We start from the raw sequence: 18,402 nt of genomic DNA on the forward strand, positions 1-18,402 counted from the left end.
GGCCAGACAGGCAAGTGGCTGACCGCAGGTGAGGTTCTTCAGCGGTGCGATCAACAGTAAAATCCACTGTACAGTTCCAGTCACCCCCTAAAGCCATACACCCCTCTTGGTCACACTGTCTTAACATTTCCTTTAGTTGATCAAATACAGCAATACGCTCTGTACCCTCATTAGGAGCATAAACATTCAAAAAAAAAAAAAAAAAAAAAAACATAACATCCACCTTGACCAATAAAACCCGACCCTTGACAATCTCTGTTGTAGATACCACAGTCACTCCTAAGCCTAAGGAAAACAATATTGCCACCCCAGCACTGAAATTAGTACCATGACTGAGTACATGCTGCCCCTCCCACCACATACCCCAGTCAACCTCATTTTCCTCATCGCTATGTGTCTCCTGTAGGAAAACTACATTAAGCCTTTTCTGTTTTATTACTTCTAATACCCAAGCCCTCTTATTCCTGTCCCTTCCCCCATTCATATTGAGAGAACCTACCCTTAGTACCTCCATGTAGAAAAGAGAAAAGAAAAGCAGAAGAAACCACAGAGAAACCAACGAGAAAAAAGACACCCTATGAAGCATGATCATCATCATTATTTTTTTCTTCTTCTCTTAACCTGAACACGTTTCCCACCACCTTTTGCTGCTGCAACAGCAGTAATACATTTCCTCAAGCGAAACCGCTTCTTCTCACTCAGCTGGTCTAACCCCACCGTCTTCTGTAACATCACAGCTGACCTCACAAACTTATCAACATCAAAATAATCTGCCAATTTGACAGATTTCCCAAAAGTCTGATCCAGAAACTCATTTACCTCCTCTAGATCATAAACTGAGTCCGCACCAGCAGCTGTCATATCTAAAGAGATATCCATATCCTTCTCTTGATCCTCCTCAGCTGAGAACACAGACAACTGACTCCCCTCTACCACATCCCTTTCAACACTCTCCACTTGCACCTCATCACTCGTACCAGGCATCTCCTCCACTATCTGGGAGACTAGCCCCACCTGAACATCACTACTCATAGTGGGCATCTTCTCCACTAACTGAGAGCCTAGCTCCACATGAACCCCAGCACTCGTAGTGGGCATCTCCTCCACTACCTGGGAGCTTAGCTCCACATGAAAACCCTCCTGTACCTCATTACTCGTAGTGGGCATCTCCTCCACTACCTGGGAGCCTAGCTCCACATGCAAACCCTCCTGTACCTCATTACTCGTAGTGGGCAACTCCTCCACTACCTGGGAGCCTAGCTCTACATGAACCCCAGCACTCGTAGTGGGCATCTCCTCCACTCCCTGGGAGCCTAGCTCCACATGAACCCCCTCCTTTACCCCAGCACTCATACTGGGCACCTGCTCACCAGTCTGAGGAACTGGCTCTTCAGATACATCCTTACCTTCTACAACAATACTTTTCTGTAGCATAACATTTCCTTCTAATACAAGTTGCAACCCCGTGCCCTCAACACGGATAACTTGTTCCTCAGCAACAGGTGCTTGTGGCTGCTCTACCGCTGTCAGCTCACCTCTCCCTACATCAGTGGGCCCAGGCGTTACGATGACCACCTGTGCCCCTCCCTCTGCCTTCTCCCTTTTCGGGCAAGCATGTCGCTTATGACCAACATCCCCACACTCAAAACACCGTTGACTACCCGTACTAGCATAAGCCATATACAATCTATTGTCATACTTGATTTTAAACGATAACTCTAAAGTCTGCTCCGGTGAGTCCAAAAACATAAACACCTGTCGCCGAAACGACATTACCTGTTTCAACGCCGGGTTTTTGCAACCCAACGGGACAACCTTAATTGAACTGGCGAACTTCCCAAAGCGCAATAACTCGTGCTCCAATAGCTCATTAGGAATAAACGGTGGTACATTTGAAATCGTTACCCTTGTTGACGGAGAAAAAAGCGGCGGAACTTGAAAAAACATTCCTTTAAGAAGTACACCATGCTCAACCATACGATTAACTAGACACTCTTCTTTAAGAAATACCACCACAGCTTTATTCATCCGGGATGCATACGCAATATTCTCATAGCCTACCTTCTCTCCTACGGCGACCAGAAACTCCTCCACCGTGACAGCAGCTTCAGTAACACACCTAAAGCCATGCCGAAGTGACAGGGACGGCATCCCCATTCGGGCTGCCATCCCCGCCAAAATCAGGGTAATTTCGATACGAAAACAAAAACTTAATTCTACCACAACAAAAATAATAACGTTAATCATGCATCAACAAAAAAAAATGCCACCAAGAAATAGCAAACCGAAAGAAAGTTGTGAATATCTAACTCTCCACAACACACGCACTCCTTCACTCAAACAATTCCCAGCATGCACCAATCACTCCCAGCATGCAGAGAGAGAGAGAGAGAGAGAGAGAGATCCAGAGAGAGAGAATGAGAGAGGTGTGAGAGAGAGGAAAGAGAGAAAGAGAGATCCAGAGAGAGAGAGAGAGAGAGAATGAGAGATCCAGAGAGAGAGAGAGAGATCCAGAGAGATCCAGAGAGAAAGAGAGTGAGAGAGAGAGAGAGATCCAGAGAGCGAGAGAGAGATCCAGAGAGAGAGAGATTGAGAGAGAGAGAGAGAGAGATCCAGAGAGCGAGAGAGAGATCCAGAGAGCGAGAGAGAGATCCAGAGAGAGAGAGATTGAGAGAGAGAGCAATGCGTTGGCAATGTTAACACATGTTTCCCATGCCAATAAAGCCCTTGAATTGAATTGAATTGAATTGAATTGAGAGAGATCCATTGTAAATACACCCATATTTATGCTTATTTATTTGATCTTGTGTCCTTTACCATTTGTACATTGTTAAAACACTGTATATATATATAATATGACATTTGTAATGTCTTTACTGTTTTGAAACTTCTGTATGTGTAATGTTTACTGTTAATTTTTGTTGTTTTTCACTTTATATATTCACTTTGTATGTTGTCTACCTCACTTGCTTTGGCAATGTTAACACATGTTTCCCATGCCAATAAAGCCCTTGAATTGAATTGAATTGAATTGAGAGAGAGAGAGAGAGAGCGCGAGAGAGACAGAGCCTTAGCTCTTTGTGATGTATTCATTGATATTAGAAATGGTGCCCCAATTTTTTTTGTTCTAAATCCAATATGGTCGCCAGTGCTGAATCAGGTTTAGAGAAGGTGGTATTACCGTTGAATTTTGTTGCCATACAAAAGACGAAGCCTGTTCATTTGTGGATAGTGGACCAGTCTTCAACAATATGCCATTATATTTTAGAATTAACCACGGCCTGTTCTCCCCGCGATTATCCAGAAGGTGAGGTCAGTACAGGTGCATCAAAGCTGGGACAGAGAGACTGAAAAACAGCTTCTTTCTCAAGGCCATCAGACTACTAAACAGTAATCACTAACTCAGAGAGGCTGCTGCCTACATTGAGACCCAATCACTGGCCACTTTAATAAATGGATCACTAGTCACTTTATACAATGCACTTTAAATAATGTCACTTTAATAATGTTTACATATCTTACATTACTCATATCACATGTATGTACTGCATTTTATACCATATATTGCACTTTGCCCATGTCGCTCGGCCATCGCTCATCCATATACTTACATGTACATATCCTCATTCACCCTTTTAGATTTGTGTGTATTAGGTCGTTTTTGGGGAATTGTTAGATTACTTGTTAGATATTACTGCACTGTCGGAACTAGAAGCACAAGCATTTTTCTACACGCGCATTAACATCTGCTAATCATATGTATGTGATAAATACAATTTGATCCTCAGGTTCCTAGATTTTGGGGGAAAGGTGGAGGCAGCGAAGAGAGTACTGTATGAATCAGTGGTGGGATGTGGGAAAAGTCCAAATTTGGCTTTTCTGTCAATATTAAACAGCTCTCATCCTCAGAGGATAGGAGAGTATTGGGGGAACTCAAGCATAGTATCAGTGAAGGAGGTAGAGATGGTGGGGCAAGACAATGTAGGCCTCCAGGCTAATTTAGCTGAATTATGTAGAGACCTGGACAGTTTTCTAATGAGTTTTACAGGGCAGAACTGTGTGATCCTATGTGTGCTCAGGTCTTGTTTGCAGGACACCCTAAGCTCTCTCTGGCACAGAGGGATGAAATGGACACTCATTGCATGAGTGCGTTGGGGTAGGAGGGTAGCCAATGAGCTGCCGTCGGACGGCTCTGACTCTCCTGCCCAAAAAAGGGGCTTGTGTGAACTTAAGAACTGGAGGCCAGTGGCATTGCTCTGTGCGGACTACACAAGGTCCTCGCTAACAGACTGAAGTCCCATCTGGACTCTATAGTGCACAAGGACCAGACATATTGTGTACTGGGATGCTCAATCACGGACAACTTGTTCTTAGTCAGGAAATGTTGGACTTGTCGAGAGTTTCTAATGTGAACTTTGGACTGGTCTCTTCAGACCAAGAGAAGGCTTTTGAGAGAGTGAACCATGAGTATCTGTTTAATGTGATGTCTGTGTTTTGGCTTGGGGAAAGGTTTTTGGCTTGTGTGAAGATGTTGTATGCTGGGGCGTCATGTATGGTCAAGGTGGGAGGGGGGCTCAGTAGGCCAGTCTGGATGAGGCGGGGCATTAGACAAGGATGCCCTCTATCGGGGCAGTTTTATACAATAGCCATTGAGACTTTTTTGGAGGGATAGCCCCCCCCCCCCCTGCTTCCGGGGGGTTTGCAGTGGGGTTGTGAAGGAATTAACATTTTGGGGGTGTACCTGGCTTGGATAGGTGGGTCAGGAAGAACTGGGAGGGGCTGTCACAGAGGTGTCAAGACTGGCCAAGTGGAGGTGCCTCCTGTCCCAATTGTCATATAGAAGGAGGGTGCTGATAATCAACAACCTGGTGGCATCCTCCCTGTGGCATAGTGTTGTATATGTCTGTCCACGAAGGAAGACAGGGTCTGGTGGGACTGGAGAAAAGGGTGGCTGCATTCCGACTAAAGGCGATGCAGAGATTGCTGTACCATACTGATGTCGGCTGGAGGGAACCAGCATGCACGCTGCTGAGGCGTGCTGGTGGATTAGGGTTGGACCGGCAGCTGTTCCTCATGAGGCTGGAGAGGCTGAAGAGAGAGGTCTCTCTGATTTTTACTCTGCAATGCTGAGGGCCTGGAAGCTGCTAAGGCCCACAGGAGAAGGGGGTGTGGAGCCTGGGCTGTGGGTGTGGGAGGAGCCTATCTTCCACAACCCAGTGATTTTTTTGAGATCGGTTCAATCGGCCACCCTGCAGAAGCGATTGATGGCAGCAGTTTACTAAGGCTGGGTGACCTGCGGTTGCTGGTCGGAGGAGGGGTGGAATTTGAATGGTTTTAAGGGTTTTAATGAAATGAGGATGTATCATTAAAGAAAGACAAAAAGTCAAAAAAGTCTCTCTCTCTCTTACTTTTCTCTCTCCATCCATCCCTCCCTTCCTCCCTAATCTATAACAGTGTAACACCTGTGTGCTGATGAGGCTCGTTAAAGGTTACAGTCATTATGTCCTTGTGATAAATGACAGAACAGAAAACATGAACACCTCCCTCCCTCCCTCCATCCATTTCTATTCACCTCCCTCCCTCCATCCATTTCTATTTACCTCCCTCCCTCCATCCATTTCTATTTACCTCCCTCCCTCCCTCCATCCATTTCTATTTACCTCCCTCCCTCCATCCATTTCTATTTACCTCCCTCCCTCCCTCCATCCATTTCTATTTACCTCCCTCCCTCCATCCATTTCTATTTACCTCCCTCCCTCCCTCCCTCCATCCATTTCTATTTACCTCCCTCCCTCCATCCATTTCTATTTACCTCCCTCCCTCCCTCCCTCCATCCATTTCTATTTACCTCCCTCCCTCCATCCATTTCTATTTACCTCCCTCCCTCCCTCCATCCATTTCTATTTACCTCCCTCCCTCCATCCATTTCTATTTACCTCCCTCCCTCCATCCATTTCTATTCACCTCCCTCCCTCCATCCATTTCTATTTATCTCCCTCCCTCCCTCCATCCATTTCTATTCACCTCCCTCCCTCCCTCCCTCCATCCATTTCTTTTCACCTCCCTCCCTCCCTCGCTCCCTCCCTCCATCCATCCATTTCTATTTACCTCCCTCCCTCCATCCATCCATTTCTATTTACCTCCCTCCCTCCCTCCATCCATCCATTTCTATTTACCTCCCTCCCTCCCTCCATCCATCCATTTCTATTTACCTCCCTCCCTCCATCCATCCATTTCTATTTACCTCCCTCCCTCCATCCATCCATTTCTATTTACCTCCCTCCCTCCCTCCATCCATTTCTATTTACCTCCCTCCCTCCCTCCATCCATTTCTATTTACCTCCCTCCCTCCATCCATTTCTATTCACCTCCCTCCCTCCCTCCCTCCATCCATTTCTATTTACCTCCCTCCCTCCCTCCCTCCATTTCTATTTACCTCCCTCCCTCCCTCCCTCCATCCATTTCTATTCACCTCCCTCCCTCCCTCCATCCATTTCTTTTCACCTCCCTCCCTCCCTCCATCCATTTCTTTTCACCTCCCTCCCTCCATCCATCCATTCCTATTCACCTCCCTCCCTTCCTATTAATCTATTCTATCTTTCTCCCATTATTTCACTCTGTAAGTTGTTTGCATTTAGTAGAACATGTAGTAACCCTGTGTGGTGTCTGGAACAAAACTGAATCAGCATCAAGTGAAGCTGAATGCAGTCATCTGTAGCCAGATGAGATACGCATTAGAACAATCACAGAGAGTGTCAGAGAGGGAGAATGTCAGAGTGAAGATCAGGTAGTTTCAACTTTTATCAGTCGTATGTCCGCTGCATTCAGCTTCACTTGATGCTGATTCAGTTTTGTTCCAGACACCACACAGGGTTACTACATGGTCTACTAAATCCAAACAACTAGTTAAATAAAGGTAATTTTATTTTTAATAAAACAATGCAACAACAATAATACATAATAAAATACATCAATATGAACATAAAGTAAATGGCTCAGGAGAATAGAATAAACATTATAGCATCAGTATAATACAGGAAGGCAAAATTTATAGTCCCAATATTTACACGTATTTTGGGGAAGGGGGGGGATTGGGGGGCAAGTATCCAAATTGTGCAGTATTTAGCAATCATCAAGGTATCCTTTCTCTGAAGTATGAATATGATAGAGAACAGCTGTAAAACCTCATTTGACGGTATAAAATACTCAAATCTTTCTATCTTCTCTCTCGTTCTCTCTCTCTATTTCTGTTACGGTCTCTGTCTCTCTCTACTCCCTCCCAAGTTCACCTAAGTTAAGACCTATTCAAATCAGGTTAACCCATGATAAATCAGACTCTAAGCCAAGTTAAGTTAGATTCTAACTCAGGGTGACGCACCAGTCTCGGGGCCATGCTCTGGGTCCTGGTCTAACCCAGGGTGACTCACCAGTCTCGAGGACTTGCTCTGGGTCCTGGTCTAACCCAGGGTAACTCACCAGTCTCGGGGCCTTGCTCTGGGTCCTGGTCTAACCCAGGGTAACTCACCAGTCTCGGGGCCTTGCTCTGGGTCCTGGTCTAACCCAGGGTAACTCACCAGTCTCGAGGCCTTGCTCTGGGTCCTGGTCTAACCCAGGGTGACTCACCAGTCTCGAGGCCTTGCTCTGGGTCCTGGTCTAACCCAGGGTGACTCACCAGTCTCGGGGCCTTGCTCTGGGTCCTGGTCTAACCCAGGGTGACTCACCAGTCTCGAGGCCTTGCTCTGGGTCCTGGTCTAACCCAGGGTGACTCACCAGTCTCGGGGCCTTGCTCTGGGTCCCGGTCCTTCTTGTTGTCAGTGATGTCCTTGTGGGACACCAGAAACAGCACCACCTCTCCCTTCTCATTCTTAATGGGCACGATGTCCAGCAGACACCAGAACTGGGTACCTGAAACACAGATAGAGGTGCATATCACTCACTGGAGTCACAGTGGCTCTGAAAGTAGACTACTGCTCACACACTGGTAGAAAAACCCAGTGAATCAGGTGGACATTTGTAGTGGCGGATTGGTATAAAAAGAGATGGAGATGACCCTGATAAAGATGTACACATCCCAGCTAGCACATCACATTCTGAGAACCATACTGTATGTTTCTTAGAGCCTGGTTATCCTAAAGTTATTTTCCATACCACCTTCCCACAATGCCCTGGGAATGGTGCAGGATAGTTGCTTGGCTTTGGAACATTCTCAGCATTTTTAAGGAACTTGACAAGATATATATATTTTTATTGGTATTTAATTACTTTAACATAATTGTTTTTAAAGTTCAAATGTGGTTACATTTCATTTCAATATCCCTAATGTTCTAGGAACGTTCTCCAACTGGTTTGACATTGGGAACGTTCATAATTAGTTCAGAGAAGGTTAAGAAACAACATTCTTCTGTGGGAATTTCAGTACTTCAGCATACTGTAACATTTCCTGCAGGTTTCCACATCGATCTATTTAAAGGCTTGTTCTCAAATTGTTTTGCGAGAACATTCAAAAAACTTTCCATGAAAACCATCAGAAAACATTCAGAGAAAACTCTCTCTAGCCTCTATCTTGTTAAGTGTGTTCAGGTGTGTTGGCCACGCCCACTAAATGGCCACACCTGATCTTAATGAACGCTTGCTTCCTTTGAAAGGGGGTCTGTTTGAATAGACTAAAATGAACAGCTTTGTATGAGTAAAAAAAACCAGGATGTTAGCTCCCTCCTAGTGGCACAGTGGACTAATTCTATAGATAGAGAACATAAGATCATAGGTTTGAATCTCACCGATGCTGTGCCACAATAAATACAAAAACATGTTTGCACATTTAATGTCTAAGCAAATCAATTTTTATCTGTGCTTGAAGTTCAAAACAGTTCAACTAAACTAGCAGTGTCATTAAATGTTTTATTGAAACATGTCCTCAGAACGTTATTTCATTACTTTCCATTAATAACCTAGAATTTCCGTTCTCAGAACATTAATAAAACCTCCCAGGAAAACCTTCAGGGAACCATAGCAAAACATTCTCAGAACTTCCCTGCAACCTAAAAATACATGTTCCCAGAATAGGCTAAATGTTCACTTCTATTCTCAGAATGTTGAAATACATTCCGTTTGACCAGTATGGCTTTGTTCCCAGAACTAATGGAAAACCAAAAATGTACGTTCCTATAAATTCCAAGAAACCAAATCTGCTACCTGGTATGTGAGTATATACATACATACATACATACATACATACATACATACATACATACATACATACATACATATACACACACACACACACACACACACACCACATCATCCTGCTCTAGCCCAGTATGTTTGAATAACAGCAAAACACAGAAAACAACATCTCACTACCTCACTTTATTTTGTTTTGTGTCTCCGGATGGGCACTCTGTGTATGCAAGTGGTGTGCCAAGTCTTAGTTCAAAACAAGCATGTGTGTGTATGTGTGTGTGTGTGTGTGTGTTATTTTGCTAACTCATTTAAATGCTGTGTGGTTATGCATGTCTAGCTTCACATTCTGCCCCCTGAGTCAAAGCCTACAGCTTCCCTATTAGACATTGTTATTACTGATGGAGCGAGAGAGACACGCCAGGATGTCTTTATTAGTGAATAAAAGCTTTTTCATCTTAGAAAGCGTAGTTCCAAAAGGGTCATTCAGAAAGTGAAATGAGTTTGGCCCTAGCTGGCTGTATGATAACACATAAGCTACATTTATTTGATTTTTTTACAGATTTTATCTTGATCTAGAAGAGATAATAGTTTGCTAGTCTCTATTCAACTGATGTCATCCATACTGTATTAAGGTACATCCTGTTAGATTCTAGCTTGAAATAGAATTATTCATGGTATTATACTAGAACTTATTGATTACTTTACACATATAAGAATTAAATATGTTGGGGTCAATGAAGGGTAGATGAGAACTAGTTACTGAGTGAGGAAGAGGGTGTCACGACTTCCGCCGAAGTCGGCTCCCCTCCTTGTTCGGGCGGCGTTCACCGGCCTTTCTAGGCATCGCCACTCCATTTTCCATTGTTCCATTTGTTTTGTCTTGTTCCCTGCACACCTGGTTTTCATTTCCTAATCACACTACATATATATTCCCTCTGTTCCCCTCCATGTCTTTGTGTGAAATTGTTTTGTTACGTGTTTAGTGTTACGCGCCAGACTGGTTCCCGGGTATCGTGTGTTTGACCCGTAGTATGTTTATTGTCATACATTTGAATTATTGTGAGTGTTTTCGTGCTTATTCACTTTTGCCATTGGCTGGAGGGTTGTTGACGCAGTTGCGTCTGTCTTTTGTGCTTCTGCCAAATAAAGTGCACCTGATCACAACTCTCTGCTCTCCTGCACCTGATCACAACTCTCTGCTCTCCTGCACCTGATCACAACTCTCTGCTCTCCTGCAACTGATCACAACTCTCTGCTCTCCTGCAACTGATCACAACTCTCTGCTCTCCTGCACCTGATCACAACTCTCTGCTCTCCTGCACCTGACTTTGTACCAGTAGCGCACAACCTTGACAGTGGGAGGGCAGACAGTTTACATTCTGTCAAATCATGGTATTGATCAATCTCATGGCTCCTAAGGAGGGAGGCAAAGGGCAACAGTCTGGTCTCAGTCACTGATAAAGTAGGACAGCCGAGGATTAGGGAGGAGTCAGGAATTCGGACCGCTGTCAGGTCAGATGAAGTGACAAGGGACAGTCCTGTTACACAGATATACTTACACGCAAACAAAGGTTCTAGCAGGAGGCGGGGCCATTACTACACCAGTGAGAGGAACCAATTAACCAGTTCCTGACTAGCAACAGAGATGTATTGGCTGTCTAGACGTGCAAGGAGTTGACTCCGCCTAGTAGGAGGGGATAAATACATGCGTTTGTGTAAACATGTCTTTATCTTAGCAGCTGTTTTATGACTTTAAAAAGTAACCGCGGCAGTAGAACTGTATTTCACACTGTGATGGTTAAACTTTGCAATTGATCCGCAGTTCACATGCGTGCTGAACCGTGCGTGGTGATCCGTACGGATCACGGATCAACTACGGCCTGTTACACCACTAGTACTTAGGGCCGTTGTCCTGTTGGAAGGTGAACCTTCACACCAGCCTGAAGTCCTGAGTGCTCTGGAGCAGGTTTTCATCAAGGATCTCTCTGTACTTTGCTCGGTTCATCTTTCCCTCGATCCTGACTAGTCTCCCAGGCCCTGCCGCTGAAAAACATCCCCACAGCATGATGCTACCATCACCATGCTTCACTGTGGATGGGGATGGTGTCAGGTTTCCTCCAGACGTGACGCTTGGCATTCAGGCCAAAGACTTCAATCTTGGTTTCATCAGACCAGATAATCTTGTTTCTCATGGTCTGAGAGTCCTTTAGGTGCCTTTTGGAAAACTCCAAGTGGGCTGTCATGTGACTTTTACTGAGGAGTGTCTTCTGTCTGGCCACTCTACCTTAAAGGCCTGATTGGTGGAGTGCTGCAAAGATGGTTGTCCTTCTGGAAGGTTCTCCCATCTCTAAAGAGGAACTTTGGAGCTCTGTTATAGTGACCATCTGGTTCTTGGTCACCTCCCTGGCTGTGTTCTTGGTGACATTTAATGCTGCAGAATTTATTGGTACCCTTCCCCAGATCTGTGCCTCAACACAATCCTGTCTTGGAGCTCTACGGGCAATTCCTTCGACCTCATGGCTTGGTTTTTGCTCTGACATGCACTGTCAACGGTGGGACCTTATATAAGACAGGTGTGTGCCTTTACAAATCATATCCAATCAATTGAATTTACCAAAGGTGGACTCCAATCAAGTTCTAGAAACATCTCAAGGATGATCAATGGAAACAGGATGCACCTGAGCTCAATTTCGAGTCTCATAGCAAAAGGGTCTGAATACTTACATAAATAAGGTATTTCTGTTGTACATTTTTTTATAAATTTGCTAAAATGTCTGTTTTCACTTTGTCATCGCTTTGTCATTGTATTGTGTGTAGATTGATGCCATTTTAGAATAAGGCTGTAATGTAATAACGTGTAAAAAAGAGAAGGGGCCTGAATTCCTTCCGAACGCACTGGAATCTCAGAGCCAATACCAAAGCAGGACATAGTAAGCCAACAATCTACAGAAGAAACAAAATATTAAACAACAATTAGTAATTTGCATGCCGTGGCTAAATGCCAATAGTTCCAAATTAGTTTCAATGTTTGTTCTTGGGTGAACAGTTTTACAACAGGTCTGATTTATAAAGGGAAACATGCAGGTCAGTTAGAAACAAATTCTTATTTACAATGACAGTCTAGTGGGTTAACTGCCGTCGTCAGGTGCAGAACAACAGAACAAACCCCCGTCAGCTCGGGGATTTTATTTAGCAACCTTTCGTTTACTTGCCCAACGCTCTAACCATTAGGCTACCTGCCATCTCTACACTCTAACCACTAGGCTACCTGCCGTCTCTACACTCTAACCATTAGGCTACCTGCCATCCCTACACTCTAACCATTAGGCTACCTGCCATATCTACACGCTAACCACTAGGCTACCTGCCATCTCTAAACTCTAACCATTAGGCTACCTGCCGTCTCTACACTCTAACCACTAGGCTACCTGCTGTCTCTACACTCTAACCACTAGGCTACCTGCCGTCCCTACACTCTAACCACTAGGCTACCTAGGCTACCCGTAACCCCTACATCCCTCTAACCACAGGCTAGGCTACCCTGCCGTCCCTACACTCTAACCACTAGGCTACCTGCCGTCCATACACTCTAACCACTAGGCTATCTGCCATCTCTACACTCTAACCATTAGGCTACCTGCCGTCTCTACACTCTAACCACTAGGCTACCTGCCGTCCCTACACTCTAACCACTAGGCTACCTGCCGTCCCTACACTCTAACCACTAGGCTACCTGCCGTAACCCTACACTCTAAACACTAGGCTACCTGTCCCTACACTCTAACCACGTCCCTACACTCTAACCACTAGGCTTCCTGCCGCCCCTACACTCTAACCACTAGTCTACCTGCCGTCCCTACACTCTAACCACTAGGCTACCTGTCGCCCATACACTCTAACCACTAGGCTTCCTGCCGCCCCTACACTCTAACCACTAGGCTACCTGCCGTCCCTCCACTCTAACCACTATTCTACCTGCCGTCCCTACACTCTAACCACTAGGCTACCTGCCGTCCCTACACTCTAACCACTAGACTACCTGCCGTCCCTACACTCTAACCACTAGGCTACCTGCCGTGCCTACACTCTAACCACTAGGCTACCTGCCGTCCATACATTCTAACCACTAGGCTACCTGTCACCCATTCACTCTAACCACTAGGCTACCTGCCGTCCCTACACTCTAACCACTAGGCTACCTGCCGTCCCTACACTCTAAACACTAGGCTACCTGCCGTCCCTACACTCTAACCACTAGGCTTCCTGCCGCCCCTACACTCTAACCACTAGTCTACCTGCCGTCCCTACACTCTAACCACTAGGCTACCTGTCGCCCATACACTCTAACCACTAGGCTTCCTGCCGCCCCTACACTCTAACCACTAGGCTACCTGCCGTGCCTACACTCTAACCACTAGGCTACCTGCCGTCCCTACACTCTAACCACTAGACTACCTGCCGTCCCTACACTCTAACCACTAGGCTACCTGCCGTGCCTACACTCTAACCACTAGGCTACCTGCCGTCCATACATTCTAACCACTAGGCTACCTGTCACCCATTCACTCTAACCACTAGGCTACCTGCCGCCCCTACACTCTAACCACTAGGCTACCTGCTGTCCATACACTCTAACCACTAGGCTACCTGCCGTCCCTACACTCTAACCACTAGGCTACCTGCCGTCCATACACTCTAACCAATAGGCTACCTGCCGTCCCTACACTCTAACCACTAGACTACCTGCCGTCCCTACACTCTAACCACTAGGCTACCTGCCATCCCTACACTCTAACCACTAGGCTACCTGCCGTCCCTACACTCTAACCCTACACTCTAACCACTAGGCTACCTGCCGTCCTACACTCTAACCACTAGGCTACCTGCCTTCCCTACACTCTAACCACTAGGCTACCTGCCGTCCCTACACTCTAACCACTAGGCTACCTGCTGTCCCTACACTCTAACCACTAGGCTACCTGCCGTCCATACACTCTAACCACTAGGCTACCTGCCGTCCCTACACTCTAACCACTAGACTACCTGCCGTCCCTACACTCTAACCACTAGGCTACCTGCCGTCCCTACACTCTAACCACTAGGCTACCTGCCGTCCCTACACTCTAACCACTAGGCTACCTGCTGTCCATACACTCTAACCACTAGGCTACCTGCCGTCCCTACACTCTAACCACTAGGCTACCTGCCGTCCATACACTCTAACCAATAGGCTACCTGCCGTCCCTACACTCTAACCACTAGACTACCTGCCGTCCCTACACTCTAACCACTAGGCTACCTGCCGTGCCTACACTCTAACCACTAGGCTACCTGCCGTCCCTACACTCTAACCACTAGGCTACCTGCCGTCCTACACTCTAACCACTAGGCTACCTGCCGTCCCTACACTCTAACCACTAGGCTACCTGCCGTCCATACACTCTAACCACTAGGCTATCTGCCATCTCTACACTCTAACCATTAGGCTACCTGCCGTCTCTACACTCTAACCACTAGGCTACCTGCCGTCCCTACACTCTAACCACTAGGCTACCTGCCGTAACCCTACACTCTAACCACTAGGCTAGGCTACCTGCCGTCCCTACACTCTAAACACTAGGCTACCTGCCGTCCCCCTACACTCTAACCACTAGGCTTCCTGCCGTCCCTACACTCTAACCCCTACACTCTAACCACTAGTCTACCTGCCGTCCCTACACTCTAACCACTAGGCTACCCTAGGCTACCTGCCCATACACTCTAACCACTAGGCTACCTGCCGTCCCTACACTCTAACCACTAGGCTACCTGCTGTCCATACACTCTAACCACTAGGCTACCTGCCGTCCCTACACTCTAACCACTAGGCTACCTGCCTAACCACTAGGCTACCTCCATACACTCTAACCAATAGGCTACCTGCCGTCCCTACACTCTAACCACTAGACTACCTGCCGTCCCTACACTCTAACCACTAGGCTACCTGCCGTGCCTACACTCTAACCACTAGGCTACCTGCCGTCCCTACACTCTAACCACTAGGCTACCTGCCGTCCCTACACTCTAACCACTAGGCTACCTGCCTTCCCTACACTCTAACCACTAGGCTACCTGCCGTCCCTACACTCTAACCACTAGGCTACCTGCTGTCCCTACACTCTAACCACTAGGCTACCTGCCGTCCATACACTCTAACCACTAGGCTACCTGCCGTCCCTACACTCTAACCACTAGACTACCTGCCGTCCCTACACTCTAACCACTAGGCTACCTGCCATCCCTACACTCTAACCACTAGGCTACCTGCCGTCCCTACACTCTAACCACTAGACTACCTGCCGTCCCTACACTCTAACCACTAGGCTACCTCCCTTCCCTACACTCTAACCACTAGGCTACCTGCCGTCCTACACTCTAACCACTAGGCTACCTGCCGTCCCAAAGTTACCTGCTGCTCCAAAGTTTATTAATGTCAATATACAGTGCCTTGCAAAAGTATTCGGCCCCCTTGAACTTTGCGACCTTTTGCCACATTTCAGGCTTCAAACATAAAGATATAAAACTGTATTTTTTTTGTGAAGAATCAACAACAAGTGGGACACAATCATGAAGTGGAACGACATTTATTGGATATTTCAAACTTTTTTAACAAATCAAAAACTGAAAAATTGGGAGTGCAAAATTATTCAGCCCCTTTACTTTCAGTGCAGCAAACTCTCTCCAGAAGTTCAGTGAGGATCCCTGAATGATCCAATGTTGACCTAAATGACTAATGTTGATAAATACAATCCACCTGTGTGTAATCAAGTCTCCGTATAAATGCACCTGCACTGTGATAGTCTCAGAGGTCCATTAAAAGCGCAGAGAGCATCATGAAGAACAAGGAACACACCAGGCAGGTCCGAGATACTGTTGTGAAGAAGTTTAAAGCCGGATTTGGATACAAAAAGATTTCCCAAGCTTTAAACATCCCAAGGAGCACTGTGCAAGCGATAATATTGAAATGGAAGGAGTATCAGACCACTGCAAATCTACCAAGACCTGGCCGTCCCTCTAAACTTTCAGCTCATACAAGGAGAAGACTGATCAGAGATGCAGCCAAGAGGCCCATGATCACTCTGGATGAACTGCAGAGATCTACAGCTGAGGTGGGAGACTCTGTCCATAGGACAACAATCAGTCGTATATTGCACAAATCTGGCCTTTTTGGAAGAGTGGCAAGAAGAAAGCCATTTCTTAAAGATATCCATAAAAAGTGTTGTTTAAAGTTTGCCACAAGCCACCTGGGAGACACACCAAACATGTGGAAGAAGGTGCTCTGGTCAGATGAAACCAAAATTGAACTTTTTGGCAACAATGCAAAATGTTATGTTTGGCGTAAAAGCAACACAGCTCATCACCCTGAACACCCTATCCCCACTGTCAAACATGGTGGTGGCAGCATCATGGTTTGGGCCTGCTTTTCTTCAGCAGGGACAGGGAAGATGGTTAAAATTGATGGAATAAAACCTGATGGAGTCTGCAAAAGACCTGAGACTGGGATGGAGATTTGTCTTCCAACAAGACAATGATCCAAAACATAAAGCAAAATCTACAATGGAATGGTTCAAAAATAAACATATCCAGGTGTTAGAATGGCCAAGTCAAAGTCCAGACCTGAATCCAATCGAGAATCTGTGGAAAGAACTGAAAACTGCTGTTCACAAATGCTCTCCATCCAACCTCACTGAGCTCGAGCTGTTTTGCAAGGAGGAATGGGAAAAAATGTCAGTCTCTCGATGTGCAAAACTGATAGAGACATACCCCAAGCGACTTACAGCTGTAATCGCAGCAAAAGGTGGCGCTACAAAGTATTAACTTAAGGGGGCTGAATAATTTTGCACGCCCAATTTTTCAGTTTTTGATTTGTTAAAAAAGTTTGAAATATCCAATAAATGTCGTTCCACTTCATGATTGTGTCCCACTTGTTGTTGATTCTTCACAAAAAAATACAGTTTTATATCTTTATGTTTGAAGCCTGAAATGTGGCAAAAGGTCGCAAAGTTCAAGGGGGCCGAATACTTTCGCAAGGCACTGTATGTTTGTGCGTGTGCAGTCTTTTCGATTCTAAAACAGGGCCCTGATGTGCATGCAGGATTATTTATCCTGCTTGTTTGCCACTCCACCTATCAGTGATTCAACTGGAGCATCAAAAACAACCCTGACAAAGTCATGTAACAGGTGGTCATGTTGTGGTTGTACATAAAGGGATACAATCAGGATGAAACAGCCTCATATTCATACAGACAGGGTCCTGTTACACGGCTGTTATGGTGAACGCTGTGTTCTCTGTCTCAGGTGGGTGGATGGCTGGATGACATTAGCTGGATGACATGGTGTTCTAAAACACTGTGTGAATACGTACCTGAACCAGAGGATGAGGGACAGGGCTTAATAACCCTCCAATCGTTCTGGAGGCTCAGGTTGTGTCGTGAGGTCACAAGCATACACTCACACACATGGAAACACACACACACGCACACACACAGACACACACACACACACACATATGGAAACACGCACACACACACACATGGAAACACTCACTCACTCACACGCACGCATGCACGCACAAAACACACACACACACACACACACACACACACTCGCACACACACACACACACGCACACACACTCGCGCACACACACACACACTCGCGCACACACACACACACACACACACACACACACAGACACACACTCGCACACACACACACACACACACACACACACACACACAGACACACACACTCGCACACACACACACACACACACACACACACACACACACACACACACACACACACACACACACACACACACTTCTGTTTGCTGATCTCTAAATGGTTTCAGCCCCAGGCCTCACTAAACTTTACTACATCTCTCTTCTCCTACACCAGGGGGCTGTAAAATGCTCATGAATATGCAGGGTCAACCTTTAATTTGTCTTTTTTAAGTCTCATTGAGACTGTCCTCCATTTGGCTGTGCTCATCTTTGTCTACAGCTTATTTATCCAAGTAGCAGCTATGTAGCTAGCCCCTGTTCCCAACACACACACAACATTCACCTCTTCACTCTCACCAACCTTTTTTACTATTTTTATTTAACTAGGCAAGTCAGTTAAGAACAAATTCTTATTTACAATGACGGACTACCCCGGCCAAACCTGAGCCAATTGTGT

The 18,402-nt window shown here is 45.9% G+C and overlaps 1 protein-coding gene across 1 annotated transcript in view; it reads right to left on the reverse strand.

The window, feature by feature from the left end:
- Positions 1 to 18,402, reverse strand: part of LOC112235322 (potassium voltage-gated channel subfamily H member 3) — a 217,291-nt gene that overhangs the window by 85,342 nt on the left and 113,547 nt on the right. Inside the window, exon 3 of the mRNA XM_042306751.1 lies at positions 7,771 to 7,905. Coding sequence (XP_042162685.1) covers positions 7,771 to 7,905 — 135 coding nt within the window. The remainder of the gene's footprint in view (positions 1 to 7,770; positions 7,906 to 18,402) is intronic.

The sequence above is a fragment of the Oncorhynchus tshawytscha genome, linkage group LG26 (assembly GCF_018296145.1).
Source record: "Oncorhynchus tshawytscha isolate Ot180627B linkage group LG26, Otsh_v2.0, whole genome shotgun sequence".
NCBI lineage: Eukaryota > Metazoa > Chordata > Actinopteri > Salmoniformes > Salmonidae > Oncorhynchus > Oncorhynchus tshawytscha.